The sequence below is a fragment of the Pelodiscus sinensis genome, chromosome 16, assembly GCF_049634645.1.
Source record: "Pelodiscus sinensis isolate JC-2024 chromosome 16, ASM4963464v1, whole genome shotgun sequence".
Taxonomy (NCBI): domain Eukaryota; kingdom Metazoa; phylum Chordata; order Testudines; family Trionychidae; genus Pelodiscus; species Pelodiscus sinensis.
The window spans coordinates 21,145,715-21,173,709 of NC_134726.1; the positions used below are offsets into that span (position 1 = coordinate 21,145,715).

The following is a 27,995-nucleotide window of genomic DNA, read 5'->3' on the forward strand; positions in this document are numbered from 1 at the left end:
GGGTGATGCAGGAGTGTTATAATACTGTTGCCAGATGGAGGTTGGGCTCCAAGTGAGGGCTTGTTGGCTAGGCTTCATTTTTAAATAAAGTAAAATATTATGTCCAACAGAAAAGGTTTCAACATTGTTATAATTGATGGCAGGGTGCAGAACCTTTTTTGGGTCAGGGCCCACCAACCTACAGAAAAATCAGTCAGGGTGTGTCTAGACTACATGCCTCCTTCGACGGAGGCATGTAGATTAGCCAGATCGGAAGAGGGAGCTCCAGTGCTGGCTTCCTGCAGAGGAAAAATGAGTGGGGGGAGCCTTGAGCCTCCCTGCCAGATCCAGCTTGCAGGGAAGAAGCCAGAGCAAGAAGTGGCTGTGAGCTGCCGCTCTCCACCCCCTCTCCCAACTGGGAGAACAGCAGCGCACAAGATGTGCTTCCTGGAGGCTTTCCTCACTGCTCCAATGGGAGAAGCAGGGAAATCCTCTGGTGCTTGGGAGCGGCATGAAAACAAGTACGTGCTCCCCCAGCCCCCTCACACACCTTCTCCCTGCCAAGAACCCTCACCCCCGTGGCCAGACACATATCTCCCCTGCCTGCTTCTGCACCCTACCCCCCCAGTCAGACACCTACCCCTAGCCTGCTACTGCACCCTACCTCCTGGCCAGACACCTACCTCCAACCTGCTACTGCCCTGTTCCCCAACCAGACACCCTACCCCCAGCCTGCCCCTGCCGCCACCCTGCTCCTACACCCTCATCCTTGACCACATACCCTACTCCTAGCCTGCTCCTGCACCTTTCCCCTGGCCAGACATCCTGCCCCCAGCCTGCTCCTGCATGCTACATCTCACCCAGACCTTGCACCCCCACACTCTCTGCCCACTTTCTGCCCAGATCCTATACCTCATCTCTATCCCACTCACTGACAGCCCTGTCCCACACAGTGAACCCCTCATTTTTGGCTCCACCCCAGAACCAGCGGGGGCCCACAAAACCCACTAATCCTATAACCCCAGAAGAGTAAATCTGGCCTGAGGCCTTGAACCTCAGTCCTCCCTACCCACACCCCCACCATGAGGCTGGAGCATCAGAGGAGTGAGGTGTTTCAGTTGGAGGCCATTACACTGAGGATTGGAGGTGGGGAGGGATTGGAGGGTTTTTTCCCCCTTCTCATTTATGTAGTCCCTGAGGGTGTGTCTAGACTACATGCCTCCTTCGACGGAGGCATGTAGATTAGCCAGATCGGAAGAGGGAAATGAAGCCGCGATTAAAATAATCGCGGCTTCATTTAAATTTAAATGGCTGCCCCGATCTGCCGATCAGCTGTTTGTCGGCAGATCGGGGCAGTCTGGACGCGATGCGCCGACAAAGAAGCCTTTCTTCATCGGCACAGGTAAGCCTGGTTTCACGAGGAGCTCCAATTTTGTAGTGCCAGCGCAGGTTTCCTGCTGCAGAGGAAACAAGGTGGGGAGACTGAGCTCAAGCTGATCTGGAATGAAAAGCAAGTTAGGGAAGTAGACCACCTTCTCGCAGGAGGTAAAATTATGATGCATACAACTCTGTGTGTTCGGTCATCTACTTGTCTGATGTTAGCATGTACATTAGTTAAGGTAAATGTCAGACTACTCCCAGGGAGGGTGATGGGAGTAAAAATCTTCTGAAAATAGTTCATATATAATGAAGCTGTAGTGCAGACACAAATCAGATAATTAAATAAGTAGCCCAGCTGAAAAGTGGTGTGTCTGCTGTTGAATTCAATCAAAGAACTAGCTCATAAGGCAGTGTGTTTTCTAACGCTTTTATTGCTCAAATAGAAACAAAATATAAAGAAAGGCAAAAAATGCTCAGGCCCTGGGTACCTGCAGCTCCTGTCAGTCAATGGGAGTGGCAGGAGCCTCTCAGGATCAGGCCCTGGGTAAGCAAGGGGGTCTTAGAAGCTGCTTTTTTAATATAACTAACTGATTGCTTTTTCTGTCGTCTTTTCTCTTACAGTTGTACATAATAGAATTATATTTACCTTAAAACAATTATAGTAAAAAATCCCCAAACAAACTTTGCATTAAAAGAACATTACTTAGGTTGCAAAAATCAGGCACTAAAAAATTAGAAAATGCCAAACTTAAAATTGCCTGTGGCCCCTGAATTCATCCCCCCACATATTTGTACATTACAATAAAGTCTTTAATTACGCAGTCCTGTACTATTTTGTCCCCATAGAACTCCTACTTCATTCAGTGGAGAAAATGGATGCACCAAGGGGCAAACTTAAAGCTGGCTTTTCTGAACATTTGAATGCTTGATATTCTTTTTGCAGTGCTCTGTTACTGGTTATGACCACCTTACTAAGGCCTGTTCTTAACCTCATTCAAACACAGTAGTAGCTAGAATATTTCTAGACTCTGTGGACAGGGCTATAATATCACTTCCTAGGGAGACCGGGTAACAATGGGCAAAAAGCACTCTGTTCAGTACTCCTCTGTAATATCTTCATCTTATTGATGTGTGTAAATATACTTATTCCCTGGTGAGGATCTCTTTTTCATAGCTGAAGAAGTATGGTAAGTGGTACTGATACATTTTTTCTCTTTCTTTGAATGTAGGTTGGGATGGAAGTAGCCCCTCATCTTAAAGAAAACCTTAACAAGAATTTTTTTGACTGCCTTCTAACATTTAAGCAAGTAAGCAAATATGTTTGTGTTGACTGAGTGATGAAATAAGTGTGTTCCTTCAGCAACCTATGATGAAAATGCTTTTTACAAATCCTTTTAGAAGCTCTTTAATCTAGAGTTATAAATATTTCTGTAACTGTGAAACTGAAAAAAATATAACTTTACTATGCAATAGGTATCACCAGCATAAGATGTTTACTAGACTTTACCTTTACTATCATGTTTCCTGTACTTAGAATGGGAAATAGTGCACATATTGTGGTATGTATAATTACTATAGATGGCATGTCTAAATTTTAAATAGTTCCCACTGCATATTTCTTCCAAATACAGGAAAATATGCAGAATACTTGAGTATACAGGCAGTCCCTGGGTTACGTACAAGATAGGGACTGTAGGTTTGTTCTTAAGTTGAATCTGTATGTAAGTCGGAACTGGCGTCCAGATTCAGCTGCTGCTGAAACTGATCAGTTTCAACAGCGGCTGAATCTGGACGCAGTTCTGACTTACATACAGATTCCACTTAAGAACCCCAGGCATCCCCAAGTCAGCTGCTGCTGAAACTGATCAGCGGCTGATTCCAGGAAGCCCGGGGCAGGGGCTTCCTGTAGTCAGCCACTGGTCAGTTTCAGCAGCGGCTGACTTGGGGACGCCTGGGGCAGAGCTGCTGGGGTGCTGCTGGGTTGGTCCAGTAGCGCCGCCACTCCTCGGCGCTACTGGACCAACCCAGCAGCCCCCAAGCTGCTCTGCCCCAGGCGTCCTGATTCAGCTGCTGCTGAAACTGACCAGCAGTGGCTGAATCAGGACGCCTGGAGCAGAGCAGCTGGGGTGCTGCCCGGTTGGTCCAGTAGCGCCCAGAGCGGCGCTACGGGACCAATTGGCAGTGCCCCAGCTGCTGTACCACAGGTGTCCGGAGCAAAGCCGCGGAGCATGGGGGCAGCGGGACAGCCCAGATGCGCCGTGGCTGTCCTGCTGCCCTTGGGCTCCGTGGCTTTGCTCTGCTTTGCTCCCCGTCCCCCTGGTCTGCAGACCAGGGGGACGGGCAGCAAAGCGGCGGAACACGCGGGCAGCGGACAGCTCAGACGCCTCTGGGCTGTCCGCTGACCGCGCGCTCCGCGGCTTGGCTCTGCTTTGCCCCCCCCCCCCGTCCCCCTGGTCTGACGGGGGGGGGGGCAAAGCAGAGCAAAGCAGAGCCAAGCTGCGGAGCGTCTGGGCTGTCAGCTGATCGCGCGCTCCGCGGCTTGGCTCTGCTTTGCTCTGCATTGCCCCCCCTGCAGACCAGGGGGACGGGGGGGGGGCAAAGCAGAGCCAAGCCGCGGAGCGCGCGATCAGCTGACAGCCCAGACGCTCCGCGGCTTGGCTCTGCTTTGCCCCCCCGTCCCCCTGGTCTGACGGGGGGGCAAAGCAGAGCCAAGCCGCTCTGTTCCGCCGCTTTGCTTCCTCTCCCTGGTCTGCTGGAGACCAGGGAGAGGAAGGGCCCCGTTCGTAACTACGGATCCGACATAAGTCGGATCCATGTAACTCGGGGACTGCCTGTACTGTGTAATTCTGTGACTCTGGTCTCTCAAAGATTTCATTTAACCTAGTGAGTGGCAACCTAGGCTAGTGAGTGGGCTGCATAAGTGGCCCTCCTTCATCTCAATGGGCTGCAAGATTGTCGTAACCAAGACGGTCTCCCAGGAGAAGATAGTTTTGCTAACTGCGTTTGTGTTTTTAGAATTTGCAGAATGTGCTGACTGAACCGTAGCAGCACTTCGGATGCAGAGGGAGCACATGGCTCTCACAATATTGGGTGCAATCAGCATGCACCTCTCTTCATGTTCCCTTGCTTTAAGTGCATGTCTCTTTAGTAATACCAATAGGAAAAAAACTACACGGAGGTAAACCAGCAGTATTTGGCAATCCTATGAGTGGGCAATGGTAAGCAAAATGTCATGTGGGCCACATAAAGAACCCCAATAGGCTGGACGTGGTCCTCAGGCTGCAAGTTTCCTGCCACTGAGTGAAGCTATATCATGAAGATTTATTTGCAGTTTCTTGTAACCCTGCCAGACACCTTTTTCCCCTCATGGCAGCAGTTTCACATCTTTCATTTCCTTTACAGATGCATGGGGATACTGTACAAAATCAGCTGGTAGTGCAGCGTGTGGAGATTCCATTGTATTTGACTCTCTACTCTCCTGCTATCGATTGGATTTTACAGTGTATTGCATACCGTGCTCCTGAGGTAAAACAACACGTTTTAGGGAAGGCAAAAACTCAACTCCCCCCCCCCCCCCCCCCCAAAAAAAAAAAAACCCCAAACAAACCCAGCCCAAACCTAACCACTCACCTTGGCCAGTCTAGCAGTGAGGGGAAAAATGCCTTTCCAGTACCCTGAGAAAAGAGCAACTACCATAGAGCGCACAGCAGGTCATGGCAAACCAGGTATTTCACTACCCTTGAGAGTGATGCTCCTCCTGGTACAGGTTAAAAAAGGGCTTTTCTTGTGCCAGCATGAACCTAAATTGTTGCCCTTCTCTTTTGTTCACATGGAGGAGGGATGGGTTGATGTCCTCACCTTGACCTGGCGTGAAGGTGCTGCAGCAAGTCACTCTATGCCTAGCTAGTCCTTCACCTTTTCCTAGAAGTCGGACAGTATTCCCCACTATTTAATGTGTGGTGAGGTCTTTTGAAAACAAGGCTAGTGCCAGATACAAAATCTGTTTGGGGTGCCAAGACAAGAGATTTGAGTGACTTATGCTGCAAAGATAATTTTTTCAAATAAATTTTTTGTTGAGGGAATCAAGAATTTACTACATTATAAAAGCAAGAGGAAGACCAAGGACAGGGTAGGCCCACTGCTCAGTGAGGAGGGAGAAGCAGTAACAGGAAACTTGGAAATGGTGGAGATGCTCAATGACTTCTTTGTTTTGGTCTTCACCGAGAAGTCTGGAGGTGTGCCTAACGTAGTGAATACAAGCAGAGAGAAGGTAAGTTTAGAAGATAGGATACACAAAGAACAAGTTAAAAATCACTTAGGAAAGTTAGATGTCAGCAAGTCACCAGGTCCTGATGAAATGCATCCCAGGATACTCAAGGAGCTGATAGAGGAGGTATCTGAGCCTTTAGCTATGATCTTTGAAAAATCATGGAAGACGGGAGATTCCAGAAGACTGGAAAAGGGCAAATATTATGCCCATCTATAAAAAGGGGAATAAGAACAACCCAGGAAACTACAGACCGGTCAGTTTAACGTCTGTCCCAGAGAAGATAATGGAGCAGGTAATTAAGGAAATCATATGCAAACACTTGGAAGGTAATAAAGTGATAGGGAATAGCCAGCATGGGTTTGTGAAGAACAAGTCATGCCAAACTAATCTGATAGCTTTCTTTGACAGGATAACGAGCCTTGTGGATAAGGGAGAAGCAGTAGATGTCATATACCTAGACTTTAGTAAGGCATTTGATATGGTCTCGCATGATATTCTTATTGATAAACTAGGCAAATATAACTTGGATAGGGCCACGATAAGGTGGGTGCATAATTGGCTGGATAACCGTAGTCAGAGAGTTGTTGTTAACGGTGCTAAATCCTGCTGGAAAGGGATAACAAGTGGAGTTCCGCAAGGGTCTGTTTTGGGACCCGTACTGTTCAATATCTTCATCAATGATGTAGATATTGGGATAGAGAGTATGCTTATTAAGTTTGCAGATGATACCAAACTGGGTGGGGTTGCAACTTCTTTGGAGGATAGGGACATAATTCAAAATGACCGTAGCAAGTTAGAGAAATGGTCAGAGGTAAACAGGATGAAGTTTAATAAAGAGAAATGCAAAGTGCTCCACTTAGGAAGGAACAATCAGTTCCATACATACAAGATGGGAAGCGACTGTCTAGGAAGGAGCATGGCGGAAAGGGATCTAGGGGTCATAGTGGACCACAAGTTGAATATGAGTCAACAGTGTGATGCTGCTGCAAAAAAAGCAAATATGATTCTAGGTTGTATCAACAGGTGTGTTGTAAGCAAAACTCGTGAAGTCATTCTGCCGCTCTACTCTGCACTAGTTAGGCCTCAGCTGGAGTACTGTGTCCAGTTCTGGGCGCCACATTTCAAGAAAGATGTGGAGAAATTGGAAAGGGTACAGAGAAGAGCGACAAGAATGATTAAAGGTTTAGAGAACATGACCTATGAAGCCAGGCTTCATGAACTGGGCTTGTTTAGTTTGGAAAAAAGAAGATTAAGGGGGGACATGATAGCGGTTTTTAAATATCTAAAAGGGATTCACAAGGAGGAAGGAGAAAATTTGTTCCTCTTGGTTTCTGAGGACAGGACAAGGAGTAATGGGCTTAAAGTGCAGCAAGGGAGGTTTAGATTGGACATTAGGAAAAAATTCCTAACTGCCAGGGTGGTCAAATATTGGAATAAATTGCCAAGGGAGGTGGTGGAATCTTCCTCTCTGGAGATATTTAAGAACAGGTTAGATAGACATCTGTCAGGGATGGTGTAGACGGAGCTTGGTCCTGCCTTGAGGGCGGGGGGCTGGACTCGATGACCTCTCGAGGTCCCTTCCAGTCCTATGATTCTATAAGTGAAGGGTTCCCATACTTTTTGACACAGGGACCAGTAAATCCATTCACGAGCTTTCGGAGGACTGGTAACATATATTTGCATATTCATTAAGCAAATGACGAATATGCAAATACACTGGTTTTGGTCCTCCCAAAGCCCCCAGGGCCAGCTTTAGCAAAGCTTTTGATATGGCCACCCACAACATTCTTACCAGCAAGTTAAGGGAATATGGATTGGAAAAATGGACTGTAATCCAATAAAACCCTGCACCACCACATTGTGCATTGAAAAGGGGCTCATTTTTTTTCAGAAAGTCGACACCATCTTTGGAATTTTTTATCCATATTCTCATTCCGGATGGTGAATGCACCAGGTTCTCTCCTTTCTGACACATTGTCGTGCCTTTAAACCTCACTGTCAGCAGTGGGGATATTAGAAGGCACTGCTTTTACATTTTTATTCAGGATCTGTGTGCGCCCTGAACTGTCCCGCTCCCTGCTGGCCAATTTCCCCCCACCTTCCACCCCCGCCCTGGGCCAGCCCTGCTGTCCCCACCAGACGATTCTCTCCCGATCTCTCCTGGCAAGCCCTGCTGCCCCCGCCAGCCTTGCTTCTGTCGGCCGGTTCCCCAGCCAGCCCCACGATCTCCCCCAGCCAGCCTCACTGCCTCCGCCAGATGGTTACCCCCTCCCCCGCTTCCCTGCGGCCCATATCCAATCCTTCCTTCCCCCTCCACAGCCAGCAATAAGAGCTCACCTGGTAACCCTCACTATGCCTCTGTTGGGAGCCTGAAACATACGGCTGCATCCGCCCAGCCCGGCTGAGGGCTTGGGAAGTCGGGCGCTGCACAGGCAGTCCGGGAGCCCGGAACACCCTGGCAGCCACGCTGAGGCCGGGTATTATTTTCCCGCGGCCTGGTACCGCCCGGTAACTCATTTTGATCTGATTTGAGTTTTATATCCCTTTTAAAACAAGAAAAACATTTTAAACATATAACAAGTTGTGAAGGATAGCATATGATATATGAGAAATGGCACAAGCAACTATAAGAAGTAACTTTCTAAATTGATTTTTTTTCATCATTTTGAAGGATGTAGAGCAGGTGTTAGTTATAGATCTATAGTATGACTCTTAGGATAAAAATATAGTACTAGCAGAAATAAAAAATTGCAGTTGAAAAAATAATTGGGAAATTTTATCTCAATTTAATAATAATTTATAGTACCTTATTTTCTAAGGCGAGTCTATGAGATCTTTAAATGTTCCACAAAACATGAAACATTTCTGATACAATCATAATCAGATGCAGAATTCTTAAGAAAGTGGAAGTAATACAAGTTGACTTTAAAAAAAGAGATCCTCTGGGTAAAGAAAGTGATCCAGAAAAATGGTTGCCCTCTAAGCTTGACTCTAACAATGGGAGAAGTACCAGTAATATAGATAAAGAGCAGCATAAAGATTGCACGCATGAAAGAAGTGCTAACAGGCCTTAATAATATCAAATGAAATAGTGTAAATATAAAGCTATTCTTGTTGTAGTACATGTTTACAGATTATGTAGAATCTGAATAATGTAAATGCTTTTAAATTATGAAGATGCTAAAGAAATTCTAAAGGTGAAACCTCATCCGCACCAGAATGCACATCTAATTGCTTTATCCAGGTCTCTGCATAACATGTCTCCTGGGATTGTGCATCAGAACCCTGTGGTGCTGTTCTTTGCACAGCTTCATCAACATAGTGATGCAAATTGCACCATTTTAAATTTATAAACATAATCAACATAATGTTATAACCAACCTAAAAATAGTGTGAAACAAAAATTAATTTCCAATGAGACATTACAACACTTCCACATTTGAGAAGAAAGCTGAAGGGAGCCTAGTCATGGGGAGAACTTAAATATGCTGTTTGCTTTCCTGTTTAAAGGCTTCTTTAAAAATTACCTTTTTAGAAATTAGCTCTTGCTCATATATAGAGAAGGATAGAATAAACCCTAATAAATATGAGCATACATTTGTAAAATCTTGTACACAGGAAAATAGATGTACTGTATACTGGAAATAATAATAAAGCACAAATGTGAACATTTAAATTAATAGTCAGTACTGCATTTTCTTTCTTACTGACCTGTTGACTGGTATCATCTTGCTTTCTTGATCTTCTGATTCTGTTTGGATCCTTCTCTCATACTGATATAAGCTGATGAAGAAAAATTTGGCAAGATTTGGGCTTTGTAATTGCTTAACATAGCCATCAAGCTACTTAAAACTTGAAACTGTGTGTGTGCATCCTGCAATAAAGAGATAGTGGTATAGTATTCTACTCTCTTGCCAGAGGTAATTGACTGTCATTTTTCAAAGGGATAACCTTTTCCAGACATGACTAAAGACTTGGAAACTTGACTTTTATAAAATAAAGTAGCATGTTAGATTAAAATGTCTCACTATCCATGCAATATATTTGTTTTATATTGCACCACCCATAAGTTTCTTTTGATTAGATGTAGTGTTAAATATGATTATTGGAATGTAGTAGCTAGGTAATGAAATTCTCCTATAGTTAATGTTCAGTCTTCCAAAAGCTGTGAGAATTTTTTTATTTGGGTAGTCCACACTTTTTAATTTGAATTAAATCACCTTTATAGATTCTGCTTACTGAGATGATGGAGAGGTGCAAGAAACTGGGGAACAAGTAAGTACTGCATGGTCAACAGATCATGAGTCAGAAATATCAATCTTATGTTATTCTTATAATCCAGTTCTTTGTATAATGTGTCTCATTTTATTTTTTGCAGAATACTTTACTAAAACTGAGATTTAGCATCTGTGCTCCCTGAATTTTTTTTCACCCAAAATTCCAGGGAGTTTGGTTGTGACAAAAAGTTAAATGACCCAATTGTCAGATGCGCCAGAGTTCAGCTAGGATTAAACCCTCTGATATTTTGTGTTTTTAGTCATTTCCTTTGAGAACTACCCATACTTTGTGCTACCAGCCATTTCCTTTGAAAACTATACATGCTGCATTTTCATTTTTTCCTCTTTTTGACTTTTTCTATTTTGCCAGTATGTGTATACTTGGAGGGAGGTTGCAGAGCATCTGAGCTGGATCAAGGACAGGTGTATTTAGGTGACTGAACAGTACCATTTTAAGGCTAAGAATAATCTTCCAACTGTGTCTTAGAAAGGATTCATTGCTAGTTAACTTAGTCCCTATCTGAACTAGAAAAATGAACAGAAAAAGGTTTTCAAACACAGTTCATCCTATCTCCACACATTAACCCACATCAGAATGTACTTTGGCTTGATGTGCACAGGCTTAACTGTATTTAGTGACTACAGAAAGGTTACTTGTTAGTTTTCAGTCCTCTTTTTGAATTGTGTGAGCATGGTTTAGCTTAACTTACACATTCTGGCTTTGGTTTGGTTTAGTAGGTGAGCAGGGAGAAGATCTGTGAAAATTGTTTTCAAACATGATTAATTTTTCTGTTGCACATCAAGCTAGTGTAATACGCTTTGGGTGAAGAACCAGAAATTCACTACCTTTTTAACCAAAAGAAAGACTCTGTAACTCCAAATGTGACTCAGTTAAGGTGCTGGAGAAGTTTTTTTTCAAAGTCAGTGGTGAGGACTGTCATGGCTCCTTTCCCACTCTGGCATGATAAATGCAGAAGTGGGGGCCAGCAAGTGTACCCCAAAGCCTTATCTACCAGGCTTTGGTATAAAACATCCCCCAAAATCTTAAAAACCTAGATCTTGGGAACAAAACTTCCGCTGCAACCACCCAAATGTTGATGATGAAATCAGGGGGAAGATCATTTGGGAAATCTCACCCCTAAGATAAAAATCAAGGCACACAATTAACCACTGCCCGGTTAATAAAAAGAAAAGAAAGAACTTTTATTATTACAACCATATTCCTGTTGCAAACATAATGACTAGATAGGGAGGTAACAAAATATACTCATGGAGAAACTCCATGGGCCTAGAACTTAGTTATAAAGAAAAGCCAAAACATCTTTTAAGCAGTGCCAGATCTCAGATCCCATACCCAATCCTTAAAACAATAAAACCTAACGAAACTGCCTAAACTTTACCCTACTTACAGAAAATGAAGAATGGTGTCTTGGAGAGAGAGAGACATGCTTGTCCCTCTCTGTAGCTGCAGAGAATTCTTAGGGAGACAAAAGGGAGAGAAAAAAGAAAAAACCCAAATTCCTTTGTCCCAGTTTGAAAAGTCCCACCTACATTCCTATTGGTCACTCCACCTGGCTAGGTGTAGTTAACCCCTTAATCCCCAGGCTGTTGACTAACCCTCATAATCATGACAAGGACATTGCTGTATTGGGGCAAAAATCATGTTTTTAGACACTGTTCTGTCTATGGATTTTTGGTTCATTCTGTTGCATTTTTCTTTAAATTAGTAGCTTTTGCTATTTTGGGTTGTGAAGACTTATTTTTCTGCATAGTCTGTACACAGCTCTCTTGTTTGCTTTGCAGCAAAGCAAATTTCACAATGTAGCACCAAGAGAACTGAGATATTTCCTTTGTGTTTTAATGGACTGTTAATTTCAGTTTATTTTTGAACTTTCAAATGCTTATATAGTTTAGCTAATTGGAAATTGAATAACCCAGCTCTGACAATTTTTTTTAGGTTAACAACATCATAGGCAAAATTCTCACCTCTTCTGAGCACCTCATTGAATGGTATTTTATAGATTTATGTAATGATTTTCATTGCTAAATTTTGAAGCCCACATTATTCACAAACTATGAATACATCTACACACTGCAGGGCGAAAGTTAAATTAAGCTACACAACTTCATCTATGTCAATTGTGTAGCTGAAGTCGAAGTAGCTTAATTTGGTTTTTGGTGCTGTCTACACAGCAGGGAATTGAAAGAACATTCTCCCTTCGACTTCCCTTACTCCTCATGAAATGAGGTTAGAGTAAGAAGTCTTCCATCTCAACATTATTTTGAAATTAAGGCTTGTTGTGTGGATGCACATTATCAGGAGTTGACAAATTATGGAAAACCCTACTCGCCACCCTTCCCCACAAAGTGTTTTTTTTTTAAATGGCATAAATTCCTAATAAGAATAAGAACAGTAAATTACTAATAAGTTATTAATAAATATCACCCAGGTTATTAATAAATATCTTATAAACCTTTACCTTTTCTCTCTGCTTCCATGTCTCCTCCCCTTGCTCCATCAGCTCCCCTGGTGCCCCTCAACCCTTCACCCTCTGCTGTCCTGACTCCTGCCCTTCTCACTGCCCTCAGCCTTCCTGAGACCTGCCCCCCTCCACCAGCCCTTCTCTCTGCCCTGTGCCCACTCCTCCAGTAGCCCCACTCTGATCATGTGAGCTACCCCTCCTCATCCCCTCTCCTAAAACCTCCCTCTACACACCTGCTCTGCCTCTCTCTCCTCTGGTGCTTCTCCCTCCCCTGCAGGTGTTTGCCCTTCTGCTTCACCCCCAGAATCCCTTGGCACCTACACCCTCCTGGTGCCTCCCCCTTCCCTCACTGCTCCTTCCCCTTTTGCCCTTTTTCCCTGATATCCACCCCCTCACCACCCTCTGCCCCCGTTCTCCTCATGCCCCTGTGCCCTCACAGATGCCTTGCTCCATCCCCGCCTTCCTCATGCCCACCCCTTCTTTCAAGCCTTCTCCCAGCACCTCCCCCTCCCTCTCTAGCTCCCAGTGCCCTTACCCTTTCCTCTCCCAGCATCACCCTGTCCCCCCTCCCACCGACACCTCCCCTCCTACCCTTTACCTCATTGTCTGCACTTGGCCCCCTGGCATTTGTCTCTCCTGCATCCCTGTCCCTTGGTGCCTTCCCCTTTCTTCTTCTTCTTCTTCTCCTGACCTCCTCCCCTCAGCACAAGCCCCTTCCCCATATTTTTCCCCTCCGCTCCCCACAGCCCCGCCCAGCCCAGCTCCTTCCCCTCCCCAGGGGCCAGCTCTAGGTTTTTTGCTGTCCCCCCCGTCCCTTTGTTGTTGTCTTTTACACGTTTCATTTTGCAATGGGGTTTTTTTTGTTTGTTTTTCCTTTTTGTTCTGGCATTTTAGCCCTATAAATAACAAATAGCATTTTCATTCTTTTTTTCCATAAAGGCAAGGGCCCTTCAAGTGAACTCCCCCTTTCACTTGCTGCTGGGTCACAGCAGCCTTTTCCCTGCCCTGTCCAGCCCCTCCCTATGGACAAGCACCCCTCACTCCTGGCCCACAGGAGGAGCAGGGTGCAGGGACAGCACAGAGCCAGAGGGGTGCAGGGAATGGTGGGGGAGTACGGAGGTGGCGCGGGAACGGGAGGCACAGAGCTAGAGGAATGCAGGGGTGGGTAGCAGGCTTTTGTGGAGGCACGGAGAATGGGACACGGGGAACAGGAGGGGCAGAGGGATCGGGGTCTAGGGGCAGTGCAGGGAACGAGCAGCAGAGCTGGGGGGGGCAGGGATTGCTGGGAGCAGGGTGCCAGGGTGTGGTGGAGGCATGGGGAATGGGATGCGGGGAACAGGAGGAGGGGCAGAGGGATCGGGGTGTAGGGGCAGTGCAGGGAACGGGCAGCAGAGCTGGGGGGGAAGGGATCGGGGGGAGCAGGGTGCGGGGTATAAGGGCGGCGCAGAGCCAAAGGGTCGCAGGGAAGAGGGAGAGCAGGGGGTCCAGGGTGCAGGGGAGGTGTGGGGTTTCGGTAACCGGGTTTGGTTCTTTAAAGGATTTGAAACCACAGAGAGAGGAATACTTCGTTTTAGGGTCAAACAAAGATTATTTATTTTTTCTATTTACTTTATAATTAATTTTCCATTTAAATCAATTCATTATTTTTGATTCTTTTAAGACAATATAATATACAAAGAAAAAGTAGAAAAACAGTACAGTTAAAAATAACAAGAAATAATAACTTCTCCTACTGATATACCCTCCTGAGTTACCTTTAAGAAATTTATGGAGTTAACAGTTATATAATACTCACGTTAAGAAAGATAGAAGCATTGCTTAGATTCAGGAGATATTCTTTTCTTTATGTTTTTCCTTTCTTTGGATTTTTCGTTGCAACTTACGACCGGTATTCGTTCCCCTTTCGGAGCTTATTTGTTCCCCTTTCGGAGCTTACGTGCGGCAGCGAGATTCAGCGCCGGGGAGGGAGCCCTGGTTGATCAGACCTGGCTTTTCGGATTCGCAACCCGTCCGCTCGTGGTCTGTTTCAGCCCACCTTATATACCCTGTTTCGGTATTTTGGTACTCCTCCACTCGCCTGACAATTGCTGACGTTAGATTTTTGTTGTCTCATTCTGCCCTTACAAAAAACTTTCGTCTGCTCCATTTGGGGTAATCAGCACTTTGTTGCATACTGCTGTCTGAGTTACTTACTTCCCTAAAAGCGGGGTTATTGTTGGTCAACCAATCAAATTTTGTTTTTATTTTTATCTCCTGTATCTGAGTGCTGCCTTTCCTTTCCACTTACAATTATACTGGTGCTCATTTGACATATTCTGGGTAGGCCTCAATACCTTCCTTTCACATGGGGAACAGGCGGTGCGGAGACAAAGGGGGGCTGGAGCCGTGGCAAGACTGGAGCCGGCGGGGCTGGCCCTGGCTGTGCTGCGCGCTGCAGCCAGCTCCCAGGGACACGTGGCCAGAGTCGAGCTGCCGCGGCCCTTTGAAATCAGTGGGGCGAGGTCACGCCAGCGTCCTGGCATCCTGTCCCACCTCCTCGTGCTGGAGCTGTACTCAGGCAGCCCGGTGGGAAGAATCGCCGCACTTCCCCCTTCCCAGTGGTGCTGTGCTCCTCCGCCAACCAGCGAATCGGATGGAGCTGCGCCATCCGTAGTGTGGGCTTTGGCCAGCCCGTCACAATGGCCAACCGGGCCAGTCTGCCCCTGCACTCGCAAGCTGGGAAAATCTACTCACCGCGGGCGAGTGCATTTGTCGAGCCCTGCACATTATGTTATTTCAGAATAATATCAGTTATTCCAAAATAACGCTGCTGTGTAGACATAGCCTACGTATATGCAGTATCACTAAAATTCAGCCATTTGAGTGAAAGGCAGCAGCTAAATTGGGCAACAAGCTGTCGACAACAGTATGAATGGCATGAAAAAGTATGGTCAACACCAGTGTTCCTCTAGTCCAGGGTTTCCCAACCTATGGGTCGGGACCCAGATATGGGTCACCATTACATTTCAAAAGGGTCGCCAAGTGTCTCCCCAGCTGGCTTCCTCTGCCCCATTTTTGAATTGCCTTGGGTCACCAAATCTTCCTGAATTGTCAAAATGGGTCCCCATCTGGAAAAAGTTGGGAACCGCTGCTCTAATCTAAGCTGTGTTGCAGCACAGCTTCACGGGTGATTAATCAGCCTCACCCACATGGAGCTAACTGATTGGGTGGGGCTGATGAATTACCTATGAAGCTGTGCTGCCATGCAGTTTATAGAGAACACCGGTCAAGACCACTGGCAAATTCCTTCTAAGTGCTTCGTGACCTCTGTAATGCTGCTATTCATTGTCTGTTCTGCAAAAGATTGGCACACAGTAAATTGCACACAGTATTCACTGTATTGTCTTCAAAAGAGTGAATGATCAAGTGCCAATTCTGCTGGGGTTAACAAGTCCAAGTGGAAGGTGTGGATATGCATATCAGGGCAGAATATGGCTCTGAATGTTTGTTTTAAAATGCTGTGTCAAACCAAGTTACTTTTTCTGAAATGCAATACATTGGATTCTCTCTTCAGAGCTGAATTACAATATAAATTTTAGGTTTAATTTAGTAACTCTGTAGACATTAATAGTCACCTTTATTGTAATCATGTGGATTTACTTCTGTTCTACCAGCTCATTTAATAGAAATTAGCCGTGCAACAGAGCTTCAGTAGAGGTTTCACTAAACCAAAGGATACTTTCAATTGTAGCGTCTTCAGACAGAAGAAGAAAATAGAATACTGTTTCTTTTTATTGAATAGCCAATAGTCTCCAGGTTGGTGAGTGATGTGGCAGTATTATAAGGAAATCTGCTCTCAGTTAGTGATAGTTTGGAAGAAATTTGATTCTTACATAAGAAATCTAATGTAAAATTCATTTTAAAGGCAATTATATGATGATCTCCCTGGAGTTAAGGAAAAACAGTTTTGTCTGAGGTTGAGTGCAGCATTTCCAGCCTTAATGTTTTTTGTTTTGCCAAAGAAATTACAGTCTTGTTCAACCAAGTAGTAGTAGCCCTTTTTTATTTTAAGTAGAAACTGAATGGTATTTAAGCATTCTCTAGAATCCAGATCAGTGTAAACTAGACACTTAAAAGTGATTTGATTTATGGTTAGCTGCACTGATTTGTGTGATTTTTCCTTTTAGTGCATTGCTATTGAATTCAGTGATGTCAGCATTCAGAGCAGAGTTTATTGCTGCAAGGTCTATGGATTTTATTGGCATGATTAAAGAGTGTGATGAATCTGGATTCCCCAAGGTAAGCTTTGCAACTTAAAGCACTCCTTATTCATTACCTTGCTGAGTACTTTATACATTTATCTTGTTGGTCACGCAGGATTAAAAAATGGGGACTCTATGCTGTGTAGAATAAGGTAATTTATTATCTAGAACACAGTGATTTCTATTCCTGTTTCATTCCTGAATTCTAAATCCTTTACAAGTGGTAGGGGTCCAATAAGAATGGAGATGAGAACTCTCTCTTCTGCAACAGCAGAGGGTGGATCAAAAGGGGGTTTGTTGATGTTTATTAGTAATAAGGAAGGGCCTTTATTAGCTGGTCAATCCCAGTGCTGGAATTAACTATTTTGTGGCTTCCTTTACACAGTGTGTGACTCTACTGCCCGCACTTGGACATTTTAAGGAACTTTATCTTGTCCCATTGAAGCCAATGGGAGTTTTGCTGTTGACTGCAATGGGAGCAGATTCTGACTTCTCCGAGAGCCTATTTTGAGCCTTTCTTCAGAAATCTGCCAAATAAGTATGCATGTTAAACAGCAGAACAGAGTATAGTACTCACCTGTTTGTCTATCAAAAGCAAATGATCTTAATGCTGAATCATTTCAATATATAGGCTCTAAGTTGCTAATTAAATTTAACTGCTTAGACTTCTCCAACAAAAAATCCTTACTGTTGAGTTTTTGAGACCAAAAATATATGACCTTTGAGTGTCTTAACCAACTTCATAATTCTGTAACCAGTAGTATTTTGAAATGTGATCTGTTTTATAGAGACTTTCTAATTGATAGGATCATCTGATCTTTCCTCAGCATCTTCTCTTTCGCTCTTTGGGGTTAAACTTGGCTATGGCTGATCCTCCTGAATGTGATCGCCTTCAGATACTAAATGAAGCCTGGAAGGTTATCACAAAATTGAAGAACCCACAGGTGAGTCATTGATAGGAGATGAGTTCTGGGGTAAATTGGAACTGACTTGCCTATTTCAGATGCAGTGGTAGCCAGTTCATAATGATTTAAAAAAAAAAACCCATAGTTACATATGAGCTTTTAATATACACTGAGCATAGCATTGCCCAGTTCACCATTCCTAAATACTCAATAATTGCTTCATCAGTAAGCATACCAATCATGTACTTTATAGGAACTGAACCTTTTGTACTCCTTTTGTGTACACCAGAGCCCCCTTCTGAAATTTGTAAGCATGTAGGTAGGTCCTTGTGCCTGCTTGGATCTAAATGCCAGGCAAGTGCCCAAGTAATTCTCTTCCAGCAGCCTGTTTAAGTAAACATAGACTCAAACTTAATACACATTTTGAAGGTGATGCATTCTTTTGACCATAACATACCCATTTCCTCTAGGATTATATTAACTGTGCGGAAGTGTGGGTGGAGTATACCTGCAGACACTTTACGGTATGTAGGAATGTCTAGAAGTATTTTAAAAATAATTTTAATTGTGTGGAGACTAGTGATGTAAGCGAGTATTTGACTACCCAATAAGTCTATGCTTATTGGATAGTCGAGTTGAGTACTTGACTACTTGCTTCCCCACTCCCCCTTACTGCCTCTGTATGAGAGGCAGCATGTGTGTAGGGGAAAAGGGGGAGTGAAACAGGAGCTGGTGCTGGGGGGAACCAGCTTAAAAGCCTGTTCCCCCCAGCACTGGCTCTGCAGTGCTGCCTGCTTTCCCCTCGCCCCTCCACTGCCTCTATCAGAGGTAGCGGGGGGCAGGGTAGGGGAGGCTTCTCAGTCAGCAGCCCCTGTCAGCAGTGGTCCCAGCTGGGAGCTGGGGCCCTCTCACCGACAGGGGCTGCTGCCATGAAGTAGCCCCTATCCACAGTGGCTGTTGTGAATAGGGGCTGCTGGATCTGGCGCATCAGTCCAGGAACTCTGCGCCTCTGCATTTTAATAAGGAAGAGGCCTGTATTAGTGGGTCAGTCCCAGTGCCGGAATTAACCTCTGCATTTCTGCTACGCTGCTGCGCTGGGTTCTTATTACATTTAAAATGCAGAGCTGCAGTGGTCCTGGTGCCGGCGAGAACTGGAACTCCTGAGTCCAGTAGTTAGCTCCGCTGTGGCTCTACAGAGCGCCCCCATTTATCGACACAATTTGTATCAACTACACGATTAGCAAAATACTCCTTCCTTAACATCCTTGGTGTAGAGACAGTAAGTAACTGTGTAGCCGTTTACAGTGTGAAAAAACAATGAATACAATAAACAACTAACTTTTCTATCTATAATATCTGTACATTAGACTTTTTAGTATGTAATTAATATCAATTGGGGACGAGATAAATTCCTGTGAAACCAGATTATCTTCTAATGTGAGCGCTGAATAAATACAAATTAGAAGCTTAAAGGAGTCCCTTTGATCAGTCATGAATATATTTCTAATCTGTTTTTGGAATATATTGGGGAAACCAGCAGTCTTACAGTTGGTGCCTGTTTGAACCTTAACTAATGATGTGCTTTCAGATAAAACTTAAAAAATAACAAATAGTCTAGCAGCACCTCAAAGACTAACAAAACATGTAGATGGTATCATGAGATTTTGTGGGTACAACCTACTTCTTCAGATGAGTGGAATATTAAAAGTCCAGTTCCAAAATAAATAGAGGATGAGTGGGATGGGGGAGAAGGAAGGGAAAAAAATAGTGCATTAGAGTGTTCATATTACATGAAACAAAAAACAGGACTATGTAGCACTTTAAAGACTAACAAGATGGTTTATTAGGCGATGAGTTTTCGTGAGCCAGACCCACTTCCTCAGATCAAATTTGATGAGCCCACGAAAGCTCTACACCTAATAAACCATCTTGTTAGTCTTTAAAGTGCTACATAGTCCTGTTTTTTGTTTCTGCTAGACTAGACTAACACGGCTACATATCTGTTACTATTCATATTACATGAAGCTGATAGAGAAGGTGCAAATTGTTCTTAAGTACCCATTGTTTGATAGTCATTAGGATGTGGAAGGTAGTGTGCTAGCCAGGTAATGTCTTTATTCGTACTTTTGTGATGGGTCCCAAACTTTTAAATGAAGTTAAGTTCCAACACTTCCTTGTGTATTTGGCTTGTGGAATTGGTTTCAGATAGTCATGTAAAAATGCATTCTTTTATAAATGATAAATTCTCAACCTTAACTTAGTACTAACAAAGTATTAATTTGATTTCTGCACCATTTCTGATGCTGTGTTGTGATGTTTAATTTTCACTGCATAGAAGCGTGAGGTCAATACTGTTTTGGCAGATGTTATCAAACACATGACTCCAGATCGTGCATTCGAAGATGCCTATCCACAGGTTAGAGATTATTTTGATTTACCAACTTTATAAATAACTAATTTTGTTTTAACAGCAAGCACAAAGGGTTCTGAGCTCTCTTACATAATATTTTAAATGGCCTCTTGTAACTCCGGAAGCTCTTTGGAATAAAGAAAAGCTGTGATACAATGTTCTAGTTTTATTCGTGGAGGTCAATGTATAAATCTAGAATAAGGGAATTAACTGGAGTAAAATAAACTAAATGGAATGATTTGTAGCTAGATCTGCATTGATACCATTATTATGTACTTTAAAATGAGATTTGTAATGTATTTAGTTGTTTCTTCTTTCTTCTAGCTTCAGTCAATTATTCAGAAAGTTGTCACCTATTTCCATGATTTTTCTGTACTTTTTTCAGTGGTAAGTCATAACTTTGCATTGTTTTCTAGAATTTGTGTGGAGATTGTTTTTATATGGAAAGCTAACCTAATTTGCTTATCTAAATAATTAGAAGTACTTTTTGTCAAGTATAAAACTTTTAAAACACCATCAGAAGTCTTCTCTTGTTACATTCTTTAAAAATCCATTATTTACATTCCAGCCTATCATGCTATTTCCTTCTTGGGCTATAAAATTCTCTAATACTTTCTAATTCTCTAGTATCTTTAGTCCAATGTATCAGAAACAGCCAGCCATCAAAGGGAGTTTAGGTTAACTAATAATACAACCTATTTGTATTCTATGCTGAAAATAGCTAACAAAGTGTTTTAGTATAATGCTTATGTATGTCATAGAAAAGAATTCAGGCTCAACTCTTCTGGTGCTGATTAAGGGGCAAAGGAAAGATTTGGGAGGCCAAGAGGGGGTTTGCATTACAAAGAGAAGAGAGGACAGTCTGCTTAAATTCCTGAAACTTTATTAAGGGTGAACTTTTCAAATGTCCCGAGGTGATTTAGGAGCAAAACTCCCATTTTAAGTGACTTATGCACCTAAGGCCCATTGAAAGTCAGGGGGGTTAGGTTCCTAAGTCACTTGGACACATTGAAAATGTTACCGTCGATATATTTTGGGAGTAGTACAGACACTAATTTTCTCGATTCCCAAATTCAGCATCTTTAAATGGCATCTGAACATTCTAAAGCTTCAAAAGTAGCCCTGGAAAAATCCAAAATGACAGATTCTTTGGGATTGTAATACCCTCTGCCTTGTTCCGAGAGTCCTCAGAGTTTCCTGTGAACGCTGCTTCGGTATCCATGCTGCCACAAACCTATTATTGCTTTTATAACACATACTGGTTTTCCATATTTTTGTGACATTTCGCTAAATGAGCTCTGTCTGACCTGTTACGTGTTTATACAGAATACTCTGAGCCAATAAACTAGCTCTTTTGTTAGCCTATAGGATTTCTCCATTAGTACCACCACCCTGCTTTAATCTCTCAGTACCTAATCACTGATCCTTGAGGAAAAACCTTTCTTCAAATGAGGTAAAAATTGGTCTAATACACTCATAGCTCAGATTATTTTACATATTTCTAAAATATTTATACTTGTTGATTCTTAAGACAGATTTTCTTTCTCGGCACAGAGTCTAAAATTTTTTGTGTGTAAAATACCTTAATATAGCTGGTTTTTAAAAATTTGTATTTTAGGAGAAATTCTTACCATTCCTGGATATGTTCCAGAAAGAGAGTGTGAGAGTGGAGGTTTGCAAGTGCATTATGGAAGCTTTTATTAAGTAAGTAGAAAATGTTCTGATTAAGGGTACTCTAGATGATCTGGGCAATCTATTGAACAGTTGTTATGGGAGATAGCATGAATAAGTTTGCAGTCCATTTGGCTGTAGAACATATTCCAGGTTCTAAGAATAAAATATAAAGTTATAATTTTCATTAGTCTTTTTATACAGCAGTTGTTTATTACTCTGATTTTCACTGAAAAATAATTCTTAGTAATCTTGTCAATCTCTGCTGATAAAAATATAAATTGTATGCAATGTCGTTGCAGAGTGTTGGTCTTAGTATACTAGAAAGACAAGACCTGAAAGAGCTCTGAGTTAGCTCATCTCTCTTATAAATAGAAATTGGTCCAATAAAGATATTATTTCACCCACCTTATTTCAGAAATATTATTTGACTTTACCCATAATAAACAGGTTTGTTGTTACTGATTCTATTACGGATTAATTGTTCTTTGTAATTTCTTCAGTTTCCATTGCTTGATTTGGTTTACATTATACAGTGCCATAATATTCCTAGCCTTGGCGGACATCTTCACATATGAACAAGAAAGGGAACAGACAGACATGTTTGTTACAGTAAAATGAATGCTTTCTGAATGGAAAACAATATCAGAAGATGATTTTATGTTCAATCTTCTCAGAGAACAGAATAATAATTGACATTAAAACAAAATATTTTGATGCGTTACTGCCTTATATCTTTCCAATAATCAAATTGGAGAGCAGCAGTACATAATTTAAAAGTGGTATCTGAGTTTCAATTAGATTTCTTCCAATCAGAAGTAGTAAGTTTTGATATGTCAGGCGTGAAAAAACAAATAGCGAAAGGTTAGCTAGAATAACTTGGTCTGTTAGAAATAGAAGACTGTTAAGATTTCTTGATCCCATAGTTGAGAAACATAAATAGCCATTCAGATTGTGACTAATGTGTTTGTACTGCATTATGTCAATCGTATATATTCCCAGGATACTCTGTGTAACAGATTGTGCAGTCAATGGTGCCAAGTTTGGAGTCTTGTGTTATTAGTGTTAAATTTTTCAAAAATGTAATTAATTGTAGTTGTCAGAAGCCTGCAAATAGTGTTTGACCATGATGAAGATGCACCTTGGATACATTTAAAAACCAAGCCAAAACCCAGAAAACATTATTTGAAGTGCATTAGAAATGTTATTGTAAATACAGAAGGCCAAATTCTTATGATTTGTAGATATTGCACTTACCACATGGACAGCTCTTACCTGTCCCTGTCCCTTTCTTTCCACTGACTGTCCATGTGCTGCCCTGGTGCCAGTGGTGCCACCTGAAGCCATTGGAAAAACCAGGAGTGCACTTATTCATGAAGTTCTCAGGCTTCCCTCTGCTTAACACAGAGTTGGGAGATAAATATTTTCTGCTCTATTCCACTTACAGTGAGATGGCCCCACTCCACTCTTTTGGTAATCCCCTTTTGTTAGGCAATATGTTAAGTGGAGAGCTTTTAATACTATATTGGCAAAGAATATTTAACTGGAGTCAAGTAAATGAATGTATAGTTTAACACTATGCATTTATATAGCAGAAAAAACATATTCAGTACAAATAGAATGAACAACTAATTGCCCTACTAATATTTTGTTAGGTACCAATAGACTATAAGATCCTCTGTCCAGGTGCTTAATCTCTATATTTATATCCTGAGTAACCTGATCATCCACATAGGTGCTGGAACTTGAGCTGCAGGGGGTGCTGAAGCACCTGCTGACTTAAAGGGATTTCACTATATCCAGGGCTCATAGTTTGGTTCAGTGGCTCTCAGCACCGCCACTATAAAATTGTTCCAGCAACCTTCAATGGCAGGTGGTTCTAGTTGGCTCCTCCCGGCATATAGAGAGTAGGAGTGTCTTTGGGCCATTAGTAAATGAGGCATATGGGGTTCTGGAGAAGATGTTTATGCTTCCATGTTTTTGAGTCGTCAGTGAAACTATGCCTCAGGAAAGAGATGCAATTGAATGCCAGCGTCATGGTGGTTTTATGGGGTTGGGGATACAAAGGGGCTTGGTCTGTTCACAGGGGCTATTCTGAGTGCTCTGTTACAGTAAAAGATACAGTGGTTGTAAGCTAATACAGTATCATCTAGGGATGTGAAGGACTAGTTGACTAATCACTCCCTCCCCCCCCCAGCCCTGCTGCCTTTATTAGATAGATAGAGACGGGGGGGGAGAGGGAAGAAGAGGGGGTACTTAAAAGCAGCAGCACCAGTTGAAGCCTGGGGCCAGACCTCGTGCTGCACGCAGTAACGCTGTTTTGAAAAGCTGTGTGCAGTCCAGGCCAGCTGGGGTGTCCCCAGGCTACACATGGCATTTCAAAGCAGCAGTGCTGCATGGACCCTGGGCTCCATGTGGCGCTGCTGCTTTGAAACGCTGCTGTGGCATTTTAAAGCGGCAGCACCACATAGAGCGTGGGGTCAGTGGAGGAGTCCCCAGCTGACCCTGGGCTCCACACAGCAAATGTATCGACTATTCGATTAGTCAGTTACCCGATAATTAACATCCTTAGTATCATCAGGACTAGACATCTCTGCCCTTTATCTCTTTCAGGTTGCCTTGTTTTACTGCATACTGAGTTCTGCTTCCTTGCCTTTGGCAGTTGATAGACTGTGCTAGTGTTGAGGCGCTTTCGTTCTCCTCCTCCTTTGGAGCTCAGAGTACAGGAGAGAAAATTGTTTCTTTCCAAATATCTATTAAAAATGGCATTGGAAATATTATCTAGGAAATAGAGCAGCATTTCTCATTCTCTTGATAATTGAGAAATTCCGTTTTTTGGCATTGGTATGAATCTATGGAATGATTATCAGTGCCTGAAGGTGATGCATCTTTAAGGTTATAAAATTGTTCCTGTAATTAGTCCCTGCATACTTACAGAGGATACATCACACGTTCTGTTCTGCCGTACATTAACCAAGGGACTAAATTCCTATCTGAGATTTCTTTACTTCATAACACCACCAGATAGTTATTAACTGTGAAGATATAAATCTACTCTGTTTTTTGTAAAAAGAAAAATACATTGAGATGCGACACAGTGAGAGACAGTCTTTGGAGGTTATTGCACAGACAGAGATCATGTTTTCACCATTGCAGTTCTCTGCTCATAAGAGTATATAAAGGCTGCCTGTACAAAATTAGCATTATATGAATTTTTAGTTTTCCACTGTTTTGTGTTTTGGAGAAACTGCAGTGTTTTATTCAGTATTTTCCAAAAAATGTGTTTTAGGTATCAACAAGAAGCTACTAAAGACCCAGTCATACTCAATGCTCTTCTACATGTGTGCAAGACCATGCATGATTCTGTGAAGTAAGATCAAATTTACATGTAATATAATATAGAATATGTGAAAATGGCGGATGTTCTGATGTATAGTTTTACTTTTGGAGGAGGTTAATGTTTCAGGGTGAATTTATGCATGACTCTCTGTGTTGCATTAACGGAAGCTGTGCAGTGAAATCATAACACACATATTTTACTATTTAATCATGGATTTGTTTGAATGCAGAAACAAAGAATCTACCTGGAAAATGGCAATAACTTAATAGGTTTTTTTTAGTGTAGAAGGAGATAGCAAGGGTATGTTTTGAGAACAACAAAAACATACTGTTAAGAGAAACTATGCCAGGTTGGGCCCTTTTCAGCTTTTGGGAGGATAAAAAGCAGCTAGAATCTTCCAGGACCTGTAGTGAACAATACAGTATTTAGAGGTTTTCAATACACTCTTTGCCATTTTAAAACACAGCTCCCAAAATTGAGTTTATTCCATCCACATTCAGATGTATGCAAAGCAGCCCTAAAACTGACAAAAATACCTGGGGGATCTCTCTTGAGTACAGGGATTGCTGGGGAAAGGGGAATGCCTACATTTAAACACCCCATCTTGTGGGGGTGCAGGAAATGATACTGGGATTTTTCCAGTGGTCGCTGTCTCTCATAATGACTTTCTAGGGCTGTTAACTATTGGAACAGTTTAGAACAGTATTACTTTTTCCGTTCAGGCCCCTTCAGCTGTGCTGAGTCCTCATAAACCATGGATCAGACCTGACTCAATTTTTAGCAGTTGTTAGAGGCCAGTTTATATTTAGAAATAGAAATAAGAGCTGTACATGTGCCAACAACTTTGCTATGATATAGCACTCTGGACTACTGTACCAACTTCTAGCCAACTGTCTTAAATCACTGGACAGATATTAATATTAAGATATGCTAATATGACTTACACTTTACTAATAATTAACACCCTTTGTGAGGTAGGGAAATATTATCATCCCAATTCTGACTGTGAGGAAGTTGTCTCACACAATGATTTAGTGACACCCAAAATCACACAGGAAATCTTTGAATAGATTTCCAAGTGCCAAATTTTTGTGTCTAAATTATAAAACTGTCCTTTCTTTGTAGGTTGAATAGACTTGTAAGGGCAAATTTTTATGGTGCTTTCATTCAAGAGCCATTTATAATTTAGTGCTAATATTGTAAAGATAATTTATAACATTTTCACCCTTGCTATGCTCGCCAACTCCCCCTTTCTCTGACCTTGCGGCCAGAGAGCTTGATGATGTCATTCTGTTGCGCAGCAGGAAAAACTTCTTTATATATTAAGAGAGATTATTGTAAGTTTCTTTAGTTCATATAGTGTCAATGAATGCAAGATACACTGACAATGGAGGAAATCAGCTTTGGCACATAATTCAAATTATGACAAGTTCAAATGCTTTATTCTAGGATATGTGGTAGGGTTGCCATGTATCCGGTTTTGAACTGGACAGTCCAGTATTTGAGCTTTCTGTTTGGGGAAACAAATTGAAAAAATATAAATGTCCGGTATTTTCTAAATAAGATGTAATGTAGATTGTGATGTAATGAAGTGTGTGCAGTATTTTTATTGAAACCATCTGGCAACCCCTACTATGTGGTGTCTTTGGTTACATACATGCTAATACTCAGGGCTCGCCGAGTGGCACACACGACATTACATCACACAGATCGTTCCGCGCCAGCTCTTCCGGGGTGTTTGTTGAGCCCTGCTAATGCTTTTTCAGTCTTTAAACAGTTAAGTATAAAATTTAATTATTAAAGAATCAAAACAGTTGCCAGTGGCCTATAGTTGACAAAAACAGCTGCTGAAAGCCACGAAAAAAACCCCTAATTAGCACTTCTTTTAGTTTAGGCGGTTAATTTACATCATTCCTTTGATTCTGTTCTGTCAGCTCTTAAAAATGGCCATTTTACACAGCATTCTAAGAAGTTAAAGTTACTTCTTTCCACTTTTCAGAAACTTTGATTGGGCAGAGTTTTAATCTAGGATCTAGGCCTTAACACAATACTGGCCACTTGATTAGGAGTTGAATGGTAATAACTCTTCAGGTCCTGCTTTTATCAAGCCATGCCAAATTTGAACTGGCAAGCCACATGTAGATCTCATTTTAAGTCTCGTGAGCCATCTAGATCACCCTCAGTTCTTTCTTTTGATTGGCAGTATACTAATGAGCTAATCATTCTGAGGTTTTCCTTCCTTCTCTACTGGATAAAGCTATTGTCTTGTTTCCATCTGGTGTCTGCTCTAGGAAAATGATACACAGGAGGTCAGAGCTGGAGACAAGTACATAATGGTGAAAGGATTAAATGGGATTACTTAATTGTATTTTAACTTTCTGTTTATCCATTTTCATCAAAACAAATCTATCTTAATAAATTTCCATATGATGTATATTTGTCTCATATTGAATGTGGATTATGTTTTCTGAAAGATTTGATACTTTTGTGGGTAATTTTGGAAGTCAGTGTATCATTTTAGTATGATTTGTGACAGCAAAACTTCTGGAGAACAATATAAAAGACAGTGGTAATAATAACAAAATTAAAAGGACACAGCTGAGTAATCATAGTTTAAAACAAAACAAAAAAACCACCCTAGTAACACCCTATAGAATTAAAACTGAAAGAATGTTAAATAATACATTTAAAGGGTTTTTTTAAACTGCTTATCGGATAGTTGACAGGTTAGTCAACTAGTCGCCCCTCTTTCCCCCCCTTGCTGTCTATCAGATTGAAGCAGCAATGGGGGGGGGGGGCAAGAAGAAGGGGGTACTTCAAAGTGGCAGCACTGCACAGAGCCAGGGATCAGCTGGGGAGTCCCCAGCTGATCCCAGGCTCCACCCGACATTTCAAAGCAGCAATGCTGCTTGGAACCCAGGTTCAGCTGGGGACTCCCCAGCTGATCCCAACTCGTGTAGCGTGCCATCTTTGAAATGTACAAGAGCCCCCGCTGTGCATTTCGAAACGGAAGTGCCCACATGGAGCCTGGAGTCAGCG

The 27,995-nt window shown here is 42.3% G+C and overlaps 1 protein-coding gene and 1 long non-coding RNA gene across 3 annotated transcripts in view; one reads left to right on the top strand and one right to left on the bottom strand.

Moving 5' to 3' along the window:
- VPS35L (VPS35 endosomal protein sorting factor like) overlaps positions 1 to 27,995 on the top strand; it is a 144,944-nt gene that overhangs the window by 56,038 nt on the left and 60,911 nt on the right. Inside the window, exons 13-22 of the mRNA XM_006123143.4 lie at positions 2,589 to 2,666; positions 4,762 to 4,884; positions 9,858 to 9,904; positions 16,556 to 16,667; positions 17,458 to 17,574; positions 18,006 to 18,059; positions 19,871 to 19,951; positions 20,270 to 20,332; positions 21,564 to 21,649; positions 24,906 to 24,986. Of these exons, the coding sequence (XP_006123205.2) occupies positions 2,589 to 2,666; positions 4,762 to 4,884; positions 9,858 to 9,904; positions 16,556 to 16,667; positions 17,458 to 17,574; positions 18,006 to 18,059; positions 19,871 to 19,951; positions 20,270 to 20,332; positions 21,564 to 21,649; positions 24,906 to 24,986 (842 nt within the window). The remainder of the gene's footprint in view (positions 1 to 2,588; positions 2,667 to 4,761; positions 4,885 to 9,857; positions 9,905 to 16,555; positions 16,668 to 17,457; positions 17,575 to 18,005; positions 18,060 to 19,870; positions 19,952 to 20,269; positions 20,333 to 21,563; positions 21,650 to 24,905; positions 24,987 to 27,995) is intronic.
- LOC142818603 (uncharacterized) lies at positions 4,945 to 14,728 on the bottom strand. 2 transcript variants are annotated; one of them, XR_012896153.1, is made up of 4 exons: positions 14,185 to 14,728; positions 9,341 to 9,412; positions 7,967 to 8,172; positions 4,945 to 5,600 (listed from the first exon to the last, which is right to left on the bottom strand). It is a non-coding gene; the product is annotated as an uncharacterized LOC142818603 (long non-coding RNA). The 2 variants fall into 2 exon arrangements; XR_012896154.1 differs by lacking the exon at positions 14,185 to 14,728 and adding an exon at positions 11,316 to 12,392.